General features: G+C 41.1%; 2 protein-coding genes across 3 annotated transcripts in view; both read right to left on the bottom strand.

The window, feature by feature from the left end:
* Positions 1–1,955: 1,955 nt before the first annotated feature.
* Positions 1,956–6,186, bottom strand: LOC110046661 (uncharacterized). Its single transcript, XM_089274375.1, has 5 exons — positions 5,841–6,186; positions 4,149–4,319; positions 3,426–3,501; positions 2,845–3,124; positions 1,956–2,398 (listed from the first exon to the last, which is right to left on the bottom strand). The coding sequence occupies exons 1-5, from the start codon at positions 6,022–6,024 to the stop codon at positions 2,291–2,293; spliced, it is 819 nt and encodes a 272-aa protein (XP_089130501.1). The 5' UTR covers positions 6,025–6,186; the 3' UTR covers positions 1,956–2,290.
* A 1,996-nt stretch (positions 6,187–8,182) lies between these two features.
* LOC110046628 (phospholipid-transporting ATPase IA-like) overlaps positions 8,183–19,661 on the bottom strand; it is a 30,551-nt gene continuing 19,072 nt past the window's right edge. For both annotated transcript variants that reach the window (XM_089272993.1, XM_020752317.2), the window contains 17 exons: positions 19,600–19,629; positions 19,112–19,194; positions 18,587–18,695; positions 18,055–18,132; positions 17,466–17,576; positions 16,982–17,056; positions 16,239–16,361; positions 15,596–15,674; positions 15,189–15,250; positions 13,718–13,774; positions 13,529–13,636; positions 12,624–12,712; positions 12,471–12,531; positions 12,138–12,181; positions 11,692–11,750; positions 10,717–10,760; positions 8,183–10,027 (listed from right to left, as the gene is read on the bottom strand). In XM_089272993.1, coding sequence (XP_089129119.1) covers positions 9,974–10,027; positions 10,717–10,760; positions 11,692–11,750; positions 12,138–12,181; positions 12,471–12,531; positions 12,624–12,712; positions 13,529–13,636; positions 13,718–13,774; positions 15,189–15,250; positions 15,596–15,674; positions 16,239–16,361; positions 16,982–17,056; positions 17,466–17,576; positions 18,055–18,132; positions 18,587–18,695; positions 19,112–19,194; positions 19,600–19,629 — 1,266 coding nt within the window. In that variant the 3' untranslated portion in view covers positions 8,183–9,973. The remainder of the gene's footprint in view (positions 10,028–10,716; positions 10,761–11,691; positions 11,751–12,137; positions 12,182–12,470; positions 12,532–12,623; positions 12,713–13,528; positions 13,637–13,717; positions 13,775–15,188; positions 15,251–15,595; positions 15,675–16,238; positions 16,362–16,981; positions 17,057–17,465; positions 17,577–18,054; positions 18,133–18,586; positions 18,696–19,111; positions 19,195–19,599; positions 19,630–19,661) is intronic.

Raw genomic sequence — 19,661 nt, 5'->3', positions numbered from 1 at the left:
TGGTCGAGTTTTTAATTTCAATATAATTAAACGTTCTTTTTATGCGTTCCTGTTAAAAATGATGCAAAGTTGTCAATTTTAGTAATTTCAATTTGAAGAAAAGGTCCTGTTAGTACCTTCTTGTTACTTGATGAAAATTTTGCGGGGTTTATTTTACCAGGGCGCTTCATGACGCCTCCAGGAATAAGCTATACCTTCCCTAGTTGAATCGTCATCAGTTTATCGTACGTTATTCAGGTTATTGATTGGAAAAATAATTTTACTTTTGAGCCCTAGTTCCTCTATTTTCAGCGGATGGGGGGTGGGCTCACTTCTTTCGGAGGTCGTTACGTACGGGCTTTTACGATTCGTTGCGTGTACGAACCATTGGCCAAGCGATTGGCCAAGCCATTGGTAGCCGTGCATGGTCAGCTAAAGCACTGACAATCTATCTTAGCTCCATGTACTAAGTTTCTCCTCGCTCTTTTTTTGTTTTTGTCCTCGGCTGTGTAATTGTGCGATATTTTCTACACAATAACTTCAACTGCCGAGCTTGATAATGCTGCACGTGGCTCCCACTGCCAACCACATACTCAGACAAGTATTCCAGATCATCTGGGTTTTTCCTCAAGATCTGTTTTAGATTGATTAATCAAACGCTCCTTTACACCCGGACAAGCATCTCGATGCAAGCTCAGAGTTTATTGTGATGGCTTTCATTGGGTAAACAAGACATTTACGTCTGCTCGCCGCGCTCAACATCCATTCGTAGGCATTTTGGTATCTTTAAGTTCAGTTCGTAGATCTGAACTTGGCTCAGTGGGAGAAGCAGAGGAAGGTTCATGTTGTGTAATTCGTTCATCATTGCGGGATTACTTAATTTATCGGCATTCCCCGGTTTTGTCCGCTCACGTTTTTTTTTTCCTGCCCAAGTCTTTCTTCACGTGTGTTTAGACCTGATCCGATACATAATGACCTTGTTTTGCTCCAGATTATTGGCGTCGGTGGAGTCCGCCATCATTTGAAAGCATCGGGAATGACTTGGACCCACTATTTACTTTTCAAGCACCATTAATATCGTAATTTCATTTTAAAGGTTGTCTCATATTCCATCGGCCCTTTCTGGTTTATTTTCTATTTAATATCATCGACATGTCACTGAAACAGATTATGACGCTTTCCCTGGCCGCAAGGCGAAGAACCCTATTGAGAGTATGTAAGGAATGCTAGAAAAATTTCCTACCATTTCTCTGCGGTACTTACAGTAGACGCCCGTGCGTCCCGTCATGTTGCAGAACGAACGTTAAGAGAATGCTTTCAACATATAACCGTTTCCAAGACAATTTAGCAAAACTTATTGATCGTATTCGTTCTTGAGGTGGCGATGACTTTGCAGTTCACGCAATCGGTCACTATGGAGAGAAGGTAATATCTGTATGGCCAGCTACGTGAGCGGGAAAGATAAATCAAATCCTGCGCTGTGATTTGCAACCCGAGCGGGCAAGATGGCGCTCTCTTACCCGTTCGGGATGACCCGCTGTGTCCCGCAAGAAACCTTTTCCCAAAAGCATTATAATAAAATTCTTTATTGACCAAGCTTGTTTGACCAAGATTGCTGGATATTGGCCTCGTTCATTTTTTGCGAGATTCTGGACCTCGACTCCGTCTCGATCCATAAAGCCGCGAAAAAAGAACTTGGCCAAAATCCAGTCATCTTGAAAGCTGGTCAATAACCGTGATGTCTTATTGTCCTTCTCCAGTTCTTTTTAAACAAACTTTTTAAACAAACTCGATTAGCCTACGATATCGCACAGTCAGTGTTTAACTGATAAAAATTTTCCAACGTTGCATTGTAGGTGGTTGAGATATTTACAAAGACTGGATGCCCTTTCCACTCCCCTCAAGTTCTTTTAACCTTGTTGTATTCCAATCTTGAAGTGGAGAAATAAAAAATGCAAATACAAATACACCATGACTTTGCAAAAGGCAAAACAAAAAAGCAAGTTTTATTTCCATTCAAATATAACGTCACGTTGCAAACAAGACGATGTCCGCGTTTCTTGGATAAAGGAAAAATTACATTTTAAGTGCAAAGAAGCTAAAGTAATCACAACTATTCTAAGCCATGCATCTCCATAACTGTAAATCTAATAACGATTATACAAGAGGCCGACTGCCTTGAAAACTAGAAAAAATGTAAAAAATACTTAAAAGCAAAATGTTTTGAATAGTAAAACCATTAGCGCGCTCATTCTACATCACCGTTCAGAGGTTTACGTTTTCTAAACGTCCCTTCAAGTTTGGCGTCAGCTTAATCCCCATGATGCTTCGCAAGCCACAAATGCTTCTCTCCGTCGATGCAATGGCGGAATTCCCACAGCACAGGGGTACCGAGGGTATTCACCTTGTCTGGAACTACCTAGAAATAGCAATGAGACTTAGCCATGCGGTGAAGTGATAAAGATTCTAATTCCCTGGGGGACTGCCACAGTTAACGGGAGTGGTCATCAGATACCACAATCAAACGATCCTCCGGGAGACTTCTATATAGTGAAGATGACCATCAGAAATAAATATTGCCGACAGGCACTTTTTAGAGTCGCACACCTCTATTTCTTAAGTAATTTTACCTAACCATTACTAACATGTCATTTCACGACCCAGAAGTGACCGTATTAACGACGTTCTACTCTATGACATCATAGTCTTGGTCAATTTTACTGCAAAAACATTCTTTGAATTGAAAAATTACAACAACAACAACAACAACAGCAAAAACTTGAAAGAGGTGATAAACGAAAAAGGTACAGGGAAGGTTAAAGTTGGGGAAGAATGAGGTCGAACTTGAAAAACTCGTGCTGTTACCTCGATGTCCAGTGTCTTCTCTCCGATTCCAAGGTATGCGCTATATAAGGGCTTTTCTTGTTTCTCCCCGCCGGCCCCCTCCTGTATGACAGCTCCCTTAATTGGCAAGCGCAATTCTCTGATGACGTCATAATGCACCGTCACCGTGTCACTGCCAGAATCAATCATGAACTTCAGTCTTCTTTGCGGGACGGCTGTGGCGCTTCCATCCTGATTGTCCCGCGCGTCCCGCGGATCACGGGCAAAAATGTCAGCTGTGAGACAAAGAAATTTACCGAACCTGTAAGGGAAGTTAAGATACCTACTTGTAACCCAGACGGACTGCGGGCGAATTTTTTTCGTTTCATTTCTCGGTATATCCAATTCCTTTTTTGTTTTGTTTTGTTTTCATAAGTTTGTTAATATCTTTTTAAAGGAGTGTTTTGTCACTGTCTTTCTTACCCTTTAATGTCAAGGCCCGCGCAGGCTAATTGCATAGGTTCCGTTTGATAACGCCCTCATTTGAGAAGAAAAGATTTCATCTTCTCCCTACCACCCCCAGGGGATCACACCCACTAAGTTGTTATTACTTTGCTTCTCACCTTCCTCCCATAAACTGCTCGTGCTCATCCCAGGTTCCCTCTGCCATCACTGTTCCGCATCCCAATAGGCTCTGAGCTGAAAAGAATCTAGCATCAATCGAAAGGATAGCTTGTGAGCAAGCTCTCTCCTTCCCTCCTCACCCCAACTCTAATAACTACCAAGAGCGTTTGGTCATAGGCTATCTTAAGGAATTTTCATTTGAGTGTCGAAAAGTAATTGGTTTTGCACTTACAACGCTACACGATTGGCTTAAAAAACTCGCGCCACTTTGACATCCAATCAGGAGTAAACCGAAAACCAGTTATGACTCGTCCATACACGTTTTCCCGCGCTTCGCGTAAGCTACATGTAATTACTTGGAGTTTTGATTGGTTCACTGTGTTGTTTGTGTCCTTTGTGATTGGCTAAAGTTCTACTGATAAAGCTGTAGCCTAACACAAACGTACTAGCCAGTCTTACACGAATTTTTATGACAAACTTGCAAGCGAACATTGCTGACAAGAAATAACAGGCTGTTATCAGTGAAGCATTGAAGGAAAGGCCAGTAACAGGTAGATTCGAATTAATTTATATAACCTGTACTTTTACATGCGGCGTCGATTCGATCTTCGAGTAGGCTGAACAGAGTGTAACAGACCTCCACGATACACAAACATAGTTTGCGAGCCACTAATGCCACTACCAGTGCAAGTTCTTTGCACGCAATTGCACGCATGTCATACCTGCCTTGAAGAGTCTTTTCTTGTGGCCTGGTAGATTGAAGTTCACACTGTCCAATGCCTGAAGGCTCAAAGCAGAGCACCTGGCCAGACTTGTAAATCCAGAGGCCTGTAACTGATCATAATACTGCCCCAGTCCAAGAGACTTGAGCCATATTTTCACCAGTCTAGGATCTGAAGGCAAATAATTGTGTTCAACTATGACGACCCCATCTTTTTCCAGGGATAGATCTTTTTGGCAAAGGTTGTAGACGTTCGTCGTCTCACTTAAGGGTATAAATCACGGATTTTGGTCTCAATTAGGATTTTCAGGACGAAAAGCCACTTTTTTTTAGTCGTCAAGGTATCTTTCAGGTTAGCACTCAAAAAAATAAGCCGTCAAGCCGTTTTAAGATACCTAAGTGGTATCTTTTAGGGGTCAAATAAAGCTCCAGCCACGACCAGAGTGGTCTCCTTTAAGGATTTAATTCAAATTTTCCAACGGGCATCCCCTACCTATTCACATGGGAGTCCCCGCTCATGGGAGAGTTCCCGGGGCATTTTTCTACTGCCTCCCTGATCGAGCTTCGTGTTAGAGTATCTAACAAAATAAAGTCACGTGTTGAGTCACGCGTGCCACAGCTGTCATACAACAGTTGTCAAATTATCCTTTCTGTTACAAACAGAAGCGAGGAGGCAACTGAAAGGATCCCCCGGTTGGTCAAGTTGACGCGTCTAACTATGGACACTAATATATTCCAAAGCTTAATTCCAAAAAAAGTGAACTCATTTTCAAGAGAGAAATATAAAATTCACTGTTTGCAAGGACATGGTCGTGTCAAGGTCATAAAACTACGCGAGGGATAAGAAAATCCCACTTGGAAAGAAAAAGTACCTAAAAGAAAACTCGCGCCGTAAGAATTTTTCTTTTCCATATTGTTCGGTGGGCCAGTTTGTTACTGTTCAGTTTTTCGCTTTTCATTCAGCAGTTCATTAGAAAGAAGGACTGGTTGCAGTTATAACATTAGTCAAATAAATAATAACGTGTTTTGTTTGTTTTGACATTTCTTGATATCTATGAATAAAAGACATTGTTAACCAACACGTGTTTTACGCATCAACGCACCACAAGTTTTGTTTGGACTTATTAGCGTATTTGTATCAGATATCAATGCGCTTGTCGCTTATAAAACACTACGGGTAAAAATAATATCAATATCGCACGGCTATCCAATTTCGACCGGACGCGTGCAATATGCTTATATGTCAGACCTCCTTACTACCGGCGGAAGTTTCATAAACACCGCGTGCTGAGTCACGTGTCGCCGTTCATTCACCAGCAAGTGAATATTGACAATATTTGCATGAAGAACGGACCACACGTACTTTATCAGAGACGAGTAAGTCCAAACCAATTACTCCATTTCGCTGTGAACATCAGCTGCCTTGAGAGAGTAAAGTTTGAAAGATGAAAAACCTTGGAACGTTTATTTGTATTAGATAGTGCACGTCACTGGGTTTCTGGGCTCGTGCAAGCAATGGGAAAAACTCACGAGAGATTTAACTTGGCCTGTTTCAATTAGCAAGTCTAAAGCTTTACTTTATTTCAGCTTGCAGTTATTCCTTGAAGGTATACCACTTAACAATAATTGATTCAAAAAGCTTGCTAACCCCCCCGCGCCCAGAAATGAGTTAATGACACCTACGTATTGTTACCTTGCTGTAGCGCAGTTTTGTACCTAGTCTTCATCTCCTCGTCACGAATTAGCATAGCAAAATCGTCTTGGTCTAAACACAAGATGTCATGAAGCCGATCAAATCCATGATCCATCAACTGAGGGGCAAACTCCTGCAGACCAAGCAACTCCAAGCACTGACTCACACTACCCTCCTCGGACATCTTTTTTGCGACAAGCAGTGGTTCTTCTTATCGCTTGCCCCGCTAACAAGATATCTTGGTATGAACTTCGCTGACAACAGTCCTGACAGCGTAATAAAACTATTCAATATTTCCGAAAGACCGATAGATACAGTCCCAACCTCTTAGTATGATGCTGCCAGTCAGTTGTCACCGAATCTACAAAACAATGTAATTCGGTTTTTCCGGGCGCACTAATAATATTATCTGGGCGGCGGTCGCTTCAATTGCGTTACCTAGCAATACACCAGCTTCAATAGGCAAGTTTTGCTCTTTATTTAGCTGGCGAAAGATTTTAAGCTTGTTATGGCACGAAAATGTATTTAGTCAGTTTAATCCTGAATAGATGAACGCAAAGTGTGCAGCCGATGTAATCCATGTTACGAGATTTCTTGTTTGTTGCGCGCTTTGTCAACAAGAACTTTTAGTTTGATTGAGCGATGAGCACGTGTCCGAAGAGAACATTGCAACTCCAAACACCAGCTGAGCAATTAGAGACGATTCACCGGCCGGGTAGCCTGGACGCCACTAGAGAATTTCATGGTGTTTTGTCCCTTTTGAAAACATCAATAGCGAAACCTACAGCGGTAGGTAACGGTATTGTTTAGGGCGTTTTGCGTGCGATTCAGTCAAAGACAAACCGTCTTAACACTCAGATGAAGGCATCAGTTAAAACAGCGAAAAAAAAGCGCGCAGAAAGCCGACGGACAGGAATATGGAATTAGCTTAAAACAGTTTGGACTAGATTACGAAAGATTGTAAAAACTTGTATCATTAGTAGCTGGTGTGGCGAAAGATGGCTATTCCTAATCAAACATTTCTGTAATCTTTCATCTTTCTTTATACCAGATGGTGAAAATTCAAGATTTACAAATAACTTGTATGAGATAAGGGTTTGATCGTGAATGCGAAAAACTTTTGAAAGAGAGAATGTTCTGAATACTTTGTTCGACTTTTTTCTCGTGAAACTAAAGCGCGCTTTCCGCTGTCGTGTAATTTCACGCCCGTCAATGGGCGTGAATTTTAAGCGTTTTACGCGCCTAAAATAGTATCGGAAGCGCATAGACGGCTTGCGTCTGCGGAAAAACTTGAATAAGGTTCAACTTTTTCCGCCTGGGTAAGGCGTCCATACAATTATTCTATTTTATTTTACGCACGAAAAGTCTTTAAAATCAACATCCGTCTACGCGCGTAAGAAAACACGACATTTTTCTTTTTTTCTTTCCGCGTACAGTGCTTACTAGCCTGAAGCGCCAAACTGTTCAAACTTGTTCAGACAATAGATTCACACCTGGTTTATTGTGCGCCACGTGTTAAAGTGCCTTTGTGCCATAAGTAAACTTTCAAACGATTCTTTAACACTAGACGACATTTTTGTTGATATTTTGAGACAAGACTCAAAAAAACTATTGCTGAGATTACTCGGTTTGCGAACTTTGTCTGTCGCGATATCTAGACCAGGAAAAAATCGGCTCATCGAGTTCGCCATGTGATCGTTCCTTTCAGCTTAGGGAAGGTTAGTCAGTGGGGAAAGCAAGTCGCCTAACTACGACACGAAATAAATACGCTATTTACCGTTTCAGACCATTAAATATTTAGACGAAAGTGTCTGTAACGTGCTTATAGCGTGACCTTGAACGTGACTGCGAAACTGACATTCCAACTTTGCCAGTTTTCAGAATACACAGCTCAAAGTATGAAGAAATAACTCAATATTGTTAGCGTACAAAGAATCCAAACTTGTTTACATCAGTGATAACAACATGTCAAAACCTCGCCAACACACAGTTTGGAAACGTCAGGTAACGTGACCAAGATATAAAAAGAGATAGTTGCGGTTACAGCTTCGGAAGGAATTATTCACATCAAAAATAGACGGATAAAGCTAACGTGTTTTCACTTGTTGCCACCCAATTCAGACCACGCGATGATTCATTTGGGACGTTTCAATTGTGCAATTTGTCACACTCAACTGATTGCATGCGAGTAAGTACAAACAGAACAATTGTAACCTCCCAAATGAATCATCATAAAATCTGAATTGCGTGGCAAAAAGGATGTCAACACATTGGCGGAATCCGTCTATCGTAGGCACCACAAACACTAAATAAAATAAGATGAAATAAATGAAAATCAGACCTTTCTGAACTGCAAGCTTTATTTTGTATCCGTTTTATTTGGGTTGATCTGCCACTCTGAAGAATCCTGACCACAAAACCCCGCATGCATTAACACTTCACTTTATTGTTCACATAGTCCAATCTATTTCAACTTGGGTTATAACAACTCACAACAATTCTTTCTTTTTTTTAACTTTAACTATTGGCTAATAATAAATAGATATAGCATTATTATATTCGTACCTCTGCAATACATCATTGACAACAACAGAAATGTTATCAGTTGCACAAAAACACAATTTACAAACAATTAGAGGGTGAATACGAATTCTAGATGAAAGACGTGATCTTATGTGGTTCATGTAAAGATGGTCATTACAAAATTATATAAACAGTGTAATGTAGAATCTAACGTAACCAGAATGTTTTGTAGTATTCTCTGATTACTAAATTTCCGATTTGTAAAATATCCAGAAGAGTAAATTATAACTTTCTACATGGTTTCCGAAAGTCGATATAATAAGTTTTTAGAATAAATGTTGGTAATTTCCTTAAGATTTCTAAGGCATGTTAACTCGACTGACCATTCATTGTAGTCTTACATATAACTAAAATACTTCGGAATAAGTAGAAAAAACATCAGAAAATTGTACTTTTATGACAAAAAAATAAACTTGCGTTACGTTTTCGTCCCGACACGCAGAAGATTTGACTTTTCGTTGGTTTTCCAAACTTCTCAGCCAATCATAAAACAAACAACTCCGCCTTCTGGTCTAGACGATGTCAAAAAGATGTCAACAACTTTCGCCGAGTGCCAACGTCGAGGCGAACGCTTCTCTAAACAAAATATACAGAAACTACTAGGTACAAAACCTTCATAAATTAACAAGGTCAAAAACCATTTAACATTAACATAAATGGATGTTGGAGAGCAGGTTTCTCCATACTTGGTTAATTTGAAAGGAAACTGGAAAAAAGCCAGTTGAATGAACCGTTGTGAAGTAACGTGCGTGAATGCGTGAGGAAACTCAAAATAGTTACGACAGTGCGTGATTCAACAAAATATAACGTTACTTATTATTCCCACTATTATAACCTAGTCAAGCAACAAGCGTCTTTTTCGTCAAATCCTCCTTGAAGTATCCAAACGTGCCCGACTGTTTTTGTCCAGTCACAGATGGCACTCGAACGCTCCGAAAGCTGTCATGTGACGCAGCGGTCACACGCACAAGTGTCCAGTCCCTCCTCTATCCATAAGTAAATCATTTATTAGCAAGTCTCAAAACAATTGAACGGCTAATTTAGATGGGCGATTTTATTGCGGATTTAATTATTGCTATTAATCAGTTTTGCCGACCTTAGTTTGGCTTGTAATTGTATTGGTTGATTCACGTTTCTATTAACACTAGCCTGTCAAACCCACACAATCGAAGCTAGTGGAAACTGGAAGCGGCATTGTTGTGCATGAGATCGCTTTGGTCACATTAAGGTCTTTGTGAAACACTTCGTTAACCAGTAACATATTCGCCAAAAACATCGGGATTCGCGAATCTAGCGGCAAGGATTTCGACCAAAAAGAAACTTGTTGCCCGACAAAACATCTAATGAGTTTATGAAAAAAGGAGAGAGCTTCTCAATTTATAATTCAAATTTTAAATTATTATTTTGCTGTTCATTCAAAAGAATGTCAGTTTTTCTTGAACTGCAACAAGTAGGACTAATTCTTTAAATAATATATAAACTTTCTTATGAAAAATAATAACACTAAAATAACTTTTTACAACTCAAAACGCTGAGGCACGTCCACTGTCCTAATCTCCTCGAGGTTTCTTGAGAGTTGTGTCATAACGACGAATCAGCTCCGCCTGAAATCAAAACAATAACTATTGTAAGACACTGCAATAGAATTTTAAAAAAAATGCCCATTTTACCATATTGTATCCATTTTGACTTGATAATGACGTTGGACAATCGTTTAGTTCTAACCAAAGTGGTTTAAATCTTTCTCAATTTATCATGTTTTATTGTGAAATGACAAAAAATATCAATCAATCAGGAGCTAGAAGAATCTACAAAGACCGAGACGTGTCGTCGAAAAAGATCCAAGCGCGACAACGGCAAAAACAATAGCTGTTGCGCATTTGTATCAGGTTCGGCGCAAGTGAAGTTCGACGTTTGACCATGGACCTTAGACTACCATTTAGTCTTGTCGCGTTGTCCTTAACACTTTCAATCGAGGCTGTATTTAGAAATTTAGTGGTTACGGAAAACTCTTCGTCAAAAACAAGCACGTTTAATCGACCAAAAGCCTTCCAAAACGGAAAAAAACCTTTGCAGCTTCATGAACGAGTTTGTTGCAGATTAACATGTCTTCATGTTAATTTCTCACAGTCACGTGACCAATCGACAACCGAGTGAGACTGGGGGGGGGGGGGAAGATATGAAATCCCCATGTACTGAACGTGGGCTTTGATTGGTTGAGAAGTTGGCCACCAAGAAAAAGTTAACAGAAATACAAAAAATTAACCAAGAGGAGGAAAAGATGATAGCTTACCTGTCCCACTCGGGCGTCTTCTTCCTGAGAAAACGCAAACCCAACTGTAGAAAAGGCAAAAATAAAACAAGTCAAACCAGATTTATGTTCATAACAGTAAACAGAAATACAAAAAACGAACTGAACTGCCATGGTTCGTATTTCGGCGAGCTGTTTCGAACGAACTGTCTCGTATGCCTTAAGAGGCAGTATCATTCTATCTCTTCCCAAGCCGTCTACAACTTCCTATGGTCTAAATTCTTTTTGTTATGTCGCCTCGAAACTCTGGAACTCGTTACCTGAGAACTACAGAACAGTAAGTTCGTACAATGACTTCGAGCGGCTTATCCGCAACTATAATTTTATGCGCAATTTGTAGGTTATCATATTCTATAAATTATCATTGGCATATATTATATATACATAATTATTTAGCCCTGTAGTATTTTTAACCTTGTACTTTTACTTTTCCTTAGAGATATTAGTTAAGTCTAGCTACTCTGTAAATCCGAGATGAAATAAAGTGTATATATGTATGCATGCAGTGACCGTCAACCAATCTCTTTTCTCACCCTACCCAAATTCGTAACTAGCCACGCAATCAGGCGCATTGTCTGCTTTCCTGATATCAAGTCTCTGACTTGATATGATGGGCCTTAAATGGCCGAATCTGGGTAAAGTGAATACCTAATCGTTTCTCTTTGGTATTCTTCGACAGTGTATCAGGCTCGCTTACTCTCGCCATGGATATTGCGTCTCGCCGAAATACAAACCACGGCATAACCAAACTTGGCTGATAAGCCGTCAAAGCGTACCAAAAAAGCACGATTAAGCATTAGGTAAAATTACTGTGCACAGTATACGGGTAGTATGTATAAAGTACCACTAGGAGGAACTTATGGTGATGTATGTCTAGTTCTCCAAACTACAGTATAAGAAATGCGGGGAAATCAGTAAGGAGAATTTGCACGTTGATAAAGATAGAAGATAACTTACGTGCAGAGGCACCACGATCTTTTCTGTCTTCAAACGCTTCGACTCGAGACCAAATTCTCCTGCAAATTAATCAGATTCAGATCTTGATATACATCGCAAATGACTGGAACCCTTAAATAGTGAGGATAACAAACAATGGCAGGGGAAAAAATGGACCACAATATGGGCAAGGTTGAAAATTTGAGCTCCACGTTTTCCTTGAAAAAAGATCAACTTCTGATCGTCGAAACTCGAGAATTTTGCCCTGTAAACCTATTTACAAATGAATGATTACACAAACTAGAGGGGAGCGTAAGAAACACAGCTGTAGATTATTCATGAGTGTACGGTACTTACGTTACCCTCCCACGCAGACGCTAGTAGGGTTCATTACGCGTTTCTTGTCCACGTGGGAAAGGGACGCGTCAATTAGCCCTTAGAGCGTCTGCCTGTGAGGCTGTACTTACGTGTGAAGAGCGTGGTCTGACATAATCAAACGACTTGGATCTCCCTGCAAGACAAAAACAATTGAAACAAACAATCAAAACAAGATCCTCCATTACAAATAGTGTGACCATTGAAATACGTAACCAAATGTAAGCATAGAGAAATGATTTTCTTTTGTAATATTCCTGCTAATGAAAAGTTTCATCTTGCCTATGGGATCGGCGCTTTTGGAGGATTTGAGTACAGCACGAGACAAGCGCGCTAGAGGCACCGTGGTCTCCGCGCGCCTCGCGCTTTACTCAGTCCCCACAAAACAGTGCGCACGCCCAACGGGTTACGATTCAGTTACTTACATGCGCAGCTTCCACCTCCTGGATTTCCTCCTTCAGCGTTTTATAAAACGTTCTTCGGAACCTGAGGACAAAATAAAACGTTTTGTTTAAGCTTTCTTTCTCGTTCTTTTTCAATCGCTCGCACAGTCGCTAACAAAGAAATTCTTGACTTACACTTTGTACAGCAAGTCCACCAGAAGAGTAATAAATGGTATGATGAAGAGCGAAATCCAAAACACGAAACAAGAGTACAACATGCGGTCCTGAAAGCATAAAAGAACGATTAGACATAAAAATGTACATGCAGAGAGCGAAGAATTTCAGTTGACAACGATCTGCGGAAAATTCTTACAATAATTTCCTACCCAAGGGTCATAGCTTAAATCAAAAAAACAAAACAAAACAAAACAGCACACGACAGCACTGCTCGACGGTTAACATGTGAATGGTCACACATTAGGGTTTCGTTGACATAAAAAAAATATAGAAGCTAAGCACCTAGCTCAGAATAATAAACAGACCCATAGGAAAGTGCTACTCAACAGATTTCAACTGCATCGTCGCACAGTAGAGTCTAAGCTAGCGAAAAGTTAGAACTATCTCGTATAAAATAGTAAACAGTAGCACATGAAGGTACTGCTCAACAGCTTTCATTTGAATGGTCACATACTAGGGTTTCATCCCCAGACTTAGAAGTTAGAACCACCGTGTACAGCATAATAAACAGTATCACATGAAAGTACTGCTCAATAGCTTACATTTGAATGGTCACACACTATGGTTTCATCCACAGACTTGAAAGTTAGAACCACCTTGTACAGCATAATAAACAGTACCACATGAAAGTACTGCTCAATAGCTTTCATTTGAATGGTCACACACTAGGGTTTCATCCACAGACTTAAAAGTTAGAACCACCTTGTACAGCACAATAAACAGTACCACATGAAAGTACTGCTCAATAGCTTACATTTGAATGGTCACACACTAGGGTTTCATCCACAGACTTAAAAGTTAGAACCACCTCGTACAGTGTAATAAACAGTACCACATTAAAGAGCTTTGAAGAGGTGCCATACCTGGCCTATCATGTCAGGAGCGATGTAAAGCGCCAAGCCAGGAATACAGTAGATCAACAGGAATATGAACCAGCTAGCGATGCTGCCCCATATGGCCACATGACACAGCTGCAAGGAAAATAAACACTCTCGCATGAGGTTTGCGTCGACAATGACAACACGGGAGTAACAAGGGATTGATCCCCTTACCCAGTTCCAGGTGTCCAGTTCCATTCCTGCCTTTAGACACACAGTTATAACGACCAGCTGTCGAATAACGAGATAAATAAGATCGACCTAAGTACGCTAATAGAAGAATAAATAGACGTTTCATTAACGGCCAGGCAATGGGGAAATAAACCGGCTGGGAAGATGATTTTGCCCGCCTGGTTTGACCATCTACAGGAAAGTTCTCTTTATAAAGAAGTTCAGTTCAAAAAGTTTTGTCCGCCTGTGAAAACCAGTTGCCCTCCTGCTAAAAATGTTAATGAAACCTCTGAGAATAAACCACTTTTGAGGAGCTAACGGGGTAATCTTTTCACAAAGCCTGAATCTAACATTGACAAGGATCAGTACAATACACTGTACCCCGAGACAGCGGTCCGTGTTGGATTATACATCAACACGAAAATGCAGTTACAAAAGAACGTCGCAGGATATTCCACGGCATTCCAAAAGCATCCCAAAGAAACGTTTCTTTCACCGCCAGATATTTGGGAACAAAACATCGCTAATATATAGATTTAGGCCAGCCTAAAAGCGTAGCTCCTGGGCCGGGTTGTTCAGAGCCAAATTAAGCTAACCCAGAAAAAGGTAGAATTTTGATTTGAGTTTTGTAACTTTGCGGTGGGGTTTCTGTATATTGTTTGGCCTTCTGTTTTGAGTTTTAATAATCACCATATACACAAAACAAAACAGCAAAAAACATTTGTATAGAAGAAAACGTTATAATTTGATAAACTTTAATCCTGGGTCTGCGTAAACCGGCTTCCGAGCAATCCTGCCCTGTTTCCAACAAGCTAACCCAATATGAGCCCGCGATCCAATCGATAACCAGCACTTAGTCAGCGATCAACTTCAAAAAAACACGTGACCTCAAGGAGCTGTAGAGTTGAGCCTGCGATATGGTCACGTGATACTGGTCAGCAGATACCTTGATTTGACAGGTGTCAATTGATCATAACATGGATTTCAAATATCAAGGAAATACACGATAAACCAAGGCTGCATGTCTCTGTCAACCTATTATTTGGAGTATGGCCGCCATGTTGGGCAACTCCGCCGCCGCCGTCGTCGTCGTCGTGCGTACGCGCCCACGAGCAATACCGCTAGCCACGATAACCATGAGAAAATCAACTCATGGGTTTCCTTTTCCTTCCCATATGAGTATGGAGCTCCGCTACAAGGTGCAAAGAAAAAAATTTTCGAGCGGGTTTCTGTCTAGCTTGCAGAACAGGCGAATTAGCGGGAAAGCGCGATACACGAACGCGAGGCGAAAAAAATGGATTTATTTTCGCCTCACGCTTCGCATCCGCTTTCGTGTATCGGGCTAGCCCGCTAATCTGCCTGTTCTGCAGGCTAGTTTCTGTACAGCATACAACGATTGAAAAGCTCTGTAATTGACTGTATTCTTCCTTGTTTTAAGACAAATAACAACATGGGTACCCATATAACAACTTACCGTGTACACTACATTTCCTAAGAACCACTCGCCTACCACCACTCCACTGCTGAAAGGGGACTCTGAAAACAAAACGGGAAAAAGCGAACGCATGGCAGAAGATAAGTGCGATTGCTACTCCACTAAGCATCAACTTCTAGTTTAATATTTTCAAGCACTTTTTCCCTGTTCTCCAGGACCCAGTTATTCGAAGACTGGATAACCGGACAAATCGCTATCCAGTGGACAAATATGTGATCAATATGATTTATCTGGTGGATAGCGTTATCTGTCTTTCGAACAACCCGAGTCAGGTTTTCCTTTGATTAACCTCTAACTTAACTTGAATATAAACAAGAAAGATAACCTCTTAGTATCGAATGTTAATTTAAAATCGGGTACCAAAACTTAAGGAATAAAACCCTTACCGTGTTTGAGCATGAAACAAGGCAAATAAAACAACAGAAGGGAGTGGTATACTGAAGCCGCAATCCACATCCAGAATACCTAATATAACACAAGACGAGAAAGAAGAAAATAATTAGCAAATTGCGCCTGAAAAATCGTTCCTTGAGGGCCAAACAAGTTACAAACTTACAGTTAAAACGGGAGGTTCAATTGACGAGAACTTTACAATGTCGTTTGGCGACTTGCTTGAGAAAACGCGAATAGAAAGTTGCAGTTGCCGGTAGAAGAACGTGTGGTTTAACTGTAAAAACTATGATTCTTAACAGCAAGCTTCAGCACTAACTCAAAAAAAAACTAAAAACTAGCATTCTTTCATTCTTGTCATTTCCTCGACCAGAATATTAACCTATAGTTAAGTGCTTGCACTGCCAATATTGAACTACACAGTCGGAAAAACACGACTATTTCCGCTACTTCTTATTCAATCAAACATAGCACGAGCATTCACGAGTAAATGACGTCAGCAAGGGGCCATACGAAAACTTCATGTTACCCTGCAACGGTTCAATGCGAAAGCCGGTGACTTAGGTCAGGCATTACGGCCAAAGAAAGTCGTTCCTCTCGAGAATTTTCAGGCGGTACGTTGGATAGCAAGCTCCTCACCTTCGTGTTATATATCTCGGCATTCTGTGACGCCTTGTAAAGCTTGGGATATTTGAGCATGCTTTCAGAAGTCACTGTGCGATCAAACAGGCCGATAGCCAGTGGGGGAACTGACGTGAAAACCTGCAAACAGAAACATTAATACAAGCATCGTCACAAACTGTGCGGTAAATAAGAACAGAGAGCCCCAAAAAGAAATAATGCAGGGATTGTTTCATTGATTTCTGGAATAAAAATTTCACCGTTACTCTTGCGAGGCGGAGGGCCTTAACTCCCTTCTTCCCGTACACATCAGTGCCTATTCTCGCCTCCTTCCTTAATGGCTCCAACACTACCGTCTCACTGTTCAACAATGCAAACTGTTTCCCTGTTTCTTTACCTCTCACCATCTACAAAATAGACCTTATTCTCCCGTCCCTTCCCCTTCCCAACAGGTTTTCGCCTCTCTTCTGGTCTCTTCTGCTAGTCTTGGGTCTTGGGTCACCGGGGATTGACTCATAACTAAAGGCAAATAAATTTTCCTAGGTTTATAACAGAATAAAAACGTTACATTCTGAGTCAAATGGAAGTTTGTCCATTCTTGGCATCGTCAGTGTTCTTACCTTCCTAACGGATGCTGACATTTGTCCAGTACTGTGCCATCACTTAACTCAATCAGTGCCGGTTAGATTTCCTATAACCTCGATGCGTCTATGCGCCTAAATTCAGCTTAGTAACTTTTCATTTAAGCTAAGTAAACTTACCACATTGTAGATACCAATGCACCACTTGTCGAACAGGATTTGACCGGAAAATCCGTTGTCAAGTGCAAACCACAGCTGCAACACATGAAGATTACGAATAAGAAAAGAAAAAACTCGCAGGCCGGTACTGCCAGAAAGGACTTGGTAATCTCGACAGTAGCGCTTACGAAATTACTAAAACACTGCTGCCTAGCCCCTACCAAAACCATCAATACACCACACGCAGCGCACCCGCGCCCGCACACGCGCGCACGCGTACTCACACGCGTATAAACCGCTCGCGTGCACTTGCCAGATGTGCTTATTAGTATAGTTGTCTCGGCTGAGTGTAAGTCAGAGTTCCCTTCGACTCCGAGTTCAAAATTGAAGCAACATTGTGGCGTTCATGATTTTAAGCTCCCATGCTCCAGTACGAGTAATGATCTTTAAAGTAAGAAATATACCTGATAGTCCATAGTCTCGGGATAATTTAATCCTCACTCACCTCAATAACATACAGACACACGTTCTTGTAGAATGAGTACAAGATGAGCTTGGCGAGACGCTGGTAACTCCACGCTCCGTGAACAAAGAGAAGCTTGTTTAAATAGCGAAACTGAGGAAAAGACGGCAGTGAATCAGCATTCAAACAAAATGCTTTCAAATTAATTCGATATTAAAAAGGCTTAACTATGGCGCACACCTTTATCAGCCCACCTGAGGGAAAAAGGTCGTGCGGTAAAAGTGTAGACTAAAATGCCCAGTATCTGGATTTACGTGCTTCAAGTTAGTTTTCCAGGTTCACAGCAAGAAATTGATTTCTAAGAGCATTGTTCCTCTATGCAAATTGCTTGCGAGTCCGACGCAGGTTGCTCCCAACATTTTGTCGAGTTTTCCTGGCAATAGTCTACCACCAGTAAGTTAGTAAGGCGTCTTGCCCAAGAACACAAAACAGCGAACCTCGTCAGGGCTGCTCTTCAGTGGATTTCGAGAGCAATGCACTAACTAGTGGCATGCGATGTATGCGCATCGCTTTGTATTGAATGGTATCACTCAGCTGTTGCCTGAATTGTGTATCATCAATGTTGGGTTACCTGTGCAATGGCGTAGTCCGAAGCACTGGCTGCCTGCAGGCCTTCCACTCCACTGATCCCCACGCCAACATGTGCAGCCTAACAAAACAACAACAAGTTTAACTCAACTGTCTTCTACTTCTTTACACTTCTTCTTCTTTACACTTCCTTGTGGAACATAAGTTCGACACCACCGCTTTCCGTCCAATCCTGTTTAGGGCTGTTTTGTTGGCTAACTCAACTATACCAGGAGATATTTTGCCTCAGATTTACTAAAAAAAACACTTCAACAGTAATTCGTAGTCTATTTAAACGAGTGCCGAAAGTTGACCTTTAACCCTTTAATTCCCAGGAGTGATCAAAATGAAATTTCTCACTACAATATCAATACATTATCAAGCACGCAGGTGATAAGAATAGAGGAAATCATCAGCTAAGTGATACCACTTTGGTCTACCACCAAATTCTCAGAGCTGACACTAATAGAACTGTGTGGCTTTCAGTAAGAAGAATTTACGTTTTGAACTCGCGACTAAAAGGTTAAGTGATCAACCTGAATCATGCCGACATCGTTAGCTCCATCGCCAATAGCGAGGGTGATGGCGTCCTTGACGTGTTGTTTCACAAGTTTCACAACTTGTGCCTTTTGTAGAGGAGAAACCCTGGAGACAAAAAAAGATGTATCTCAGTTTTAGGTTTGATAAAAGGTAGCGTCTGCATACGAGCCAAGTGGCCCATCAGGCTGGAGCTTATCTCCGGTTTCTGTAGTATGAAGCGACTAGGAGTATTTCTACTCCTCCCTGGATGGGATGCAAGTCGATCGCAGGGTTACCCTCAGCATTAAATTCGCTGGTAGCTATTTGTACTCCTTGGTGGAGAGAGACAATGTGAGAGTAAAGTGTCTTGCCTAAGAACACAACAAAACGTCCCCGGCCAGGGCTCAAACCAGGACTAATCGATCCGAAGTCGAGCGCACTAACCATGAGGCCACCGCGCCTCCATATCTCAGTTTCAGTCAAGAAAAATTAGCTGAAGAAGGCTGAAGGGAAAAAAAAGCGTCACAAAAGTTCTCCCTAACCTGCAGCAGATTACGGCTTTGCAGCTGAGCGCCATATCTAAGAAACTCAACTTCAGTTCGTCTGTTAATCCATGTGAAAGAGTCTAATAAACACAAAATTACAATCACTTATTACACTGGATGACAGTCTTACATGAACTGGGAAGTCAAACTGAAAATCCTGTTCTACGGCTTATAACACCATCGACTGAGAAATACTATTCACTTGACTCTAAAGATGACTTCCGCTCAGGTTGTCGAAACGTCAGTCACCGACAACAGTTCTTTTCAGAACTACTCTCAACCGGACGATCACACTATTCGAACCACTAGAGAGTAGTGTTGAGAGGGTGATTTAATTAAAATGGCAAAAACGAACAGAAACTGCAAATTTTGCCTTCCTGATGTCGAACCATAAACAAAGGAAACATCATGTCGGAGGGTCGACTTAAAAAATGGGTAAGATATCAGATTTGGTGCGGTTCAAAAGGAGCCAAAGTAAAAGTTACCTTGCCAGTGATGATCAGCCCCAAGTCATCCTAAGATCAAAAAGAGGAACTCGTCAGTAAGG

This window comes from Orbicella faveolata, unplaced genomic scaffold (genome assembly GCF_042242905.1).
Source record: "Orbicella faveolata isolate gen_17 unplaced genomic scaffold, um_ofav_v1 contig_35, whole genome shotgun sequence".
Lineage (NCBI taxonomy): Eukaryota > Metazoa > Cnidaria > Anthozoa > Scleractinia > Merulinidae > Orbicella > Orbicella faveolata.
Note: the sequence above shows the minus strand (reverse complement) of the source record. Positions and strands in the feature narration are given on the sequence as shown.

Bases quoted from the DNA above. Each gene is read 5' to 3' on its own strand.
- LOC110046661 (XM_089274375.1), bottom strand. From the start codon at position 6,024: ATGTCCGAGGAGGGTAGTGTGAGTCAGTGCTTGGAGTTGCTTGGTCTG. The intron at 4,320-5,840 runs GTAACAATACGT...ATTTGCCTTCAG, and splicing joins CAAAACTGCGCTACAGCAAG to ATCCTAGACTGGTGAAAATA. The intron at 3,125-3,425 runs GTGAGAAGCAAA...CTTCCCTTACAG, and splicing joins GAGCAGTTTATGGGAGGAAG to GTTCGGTAAATTTCTTTGTC.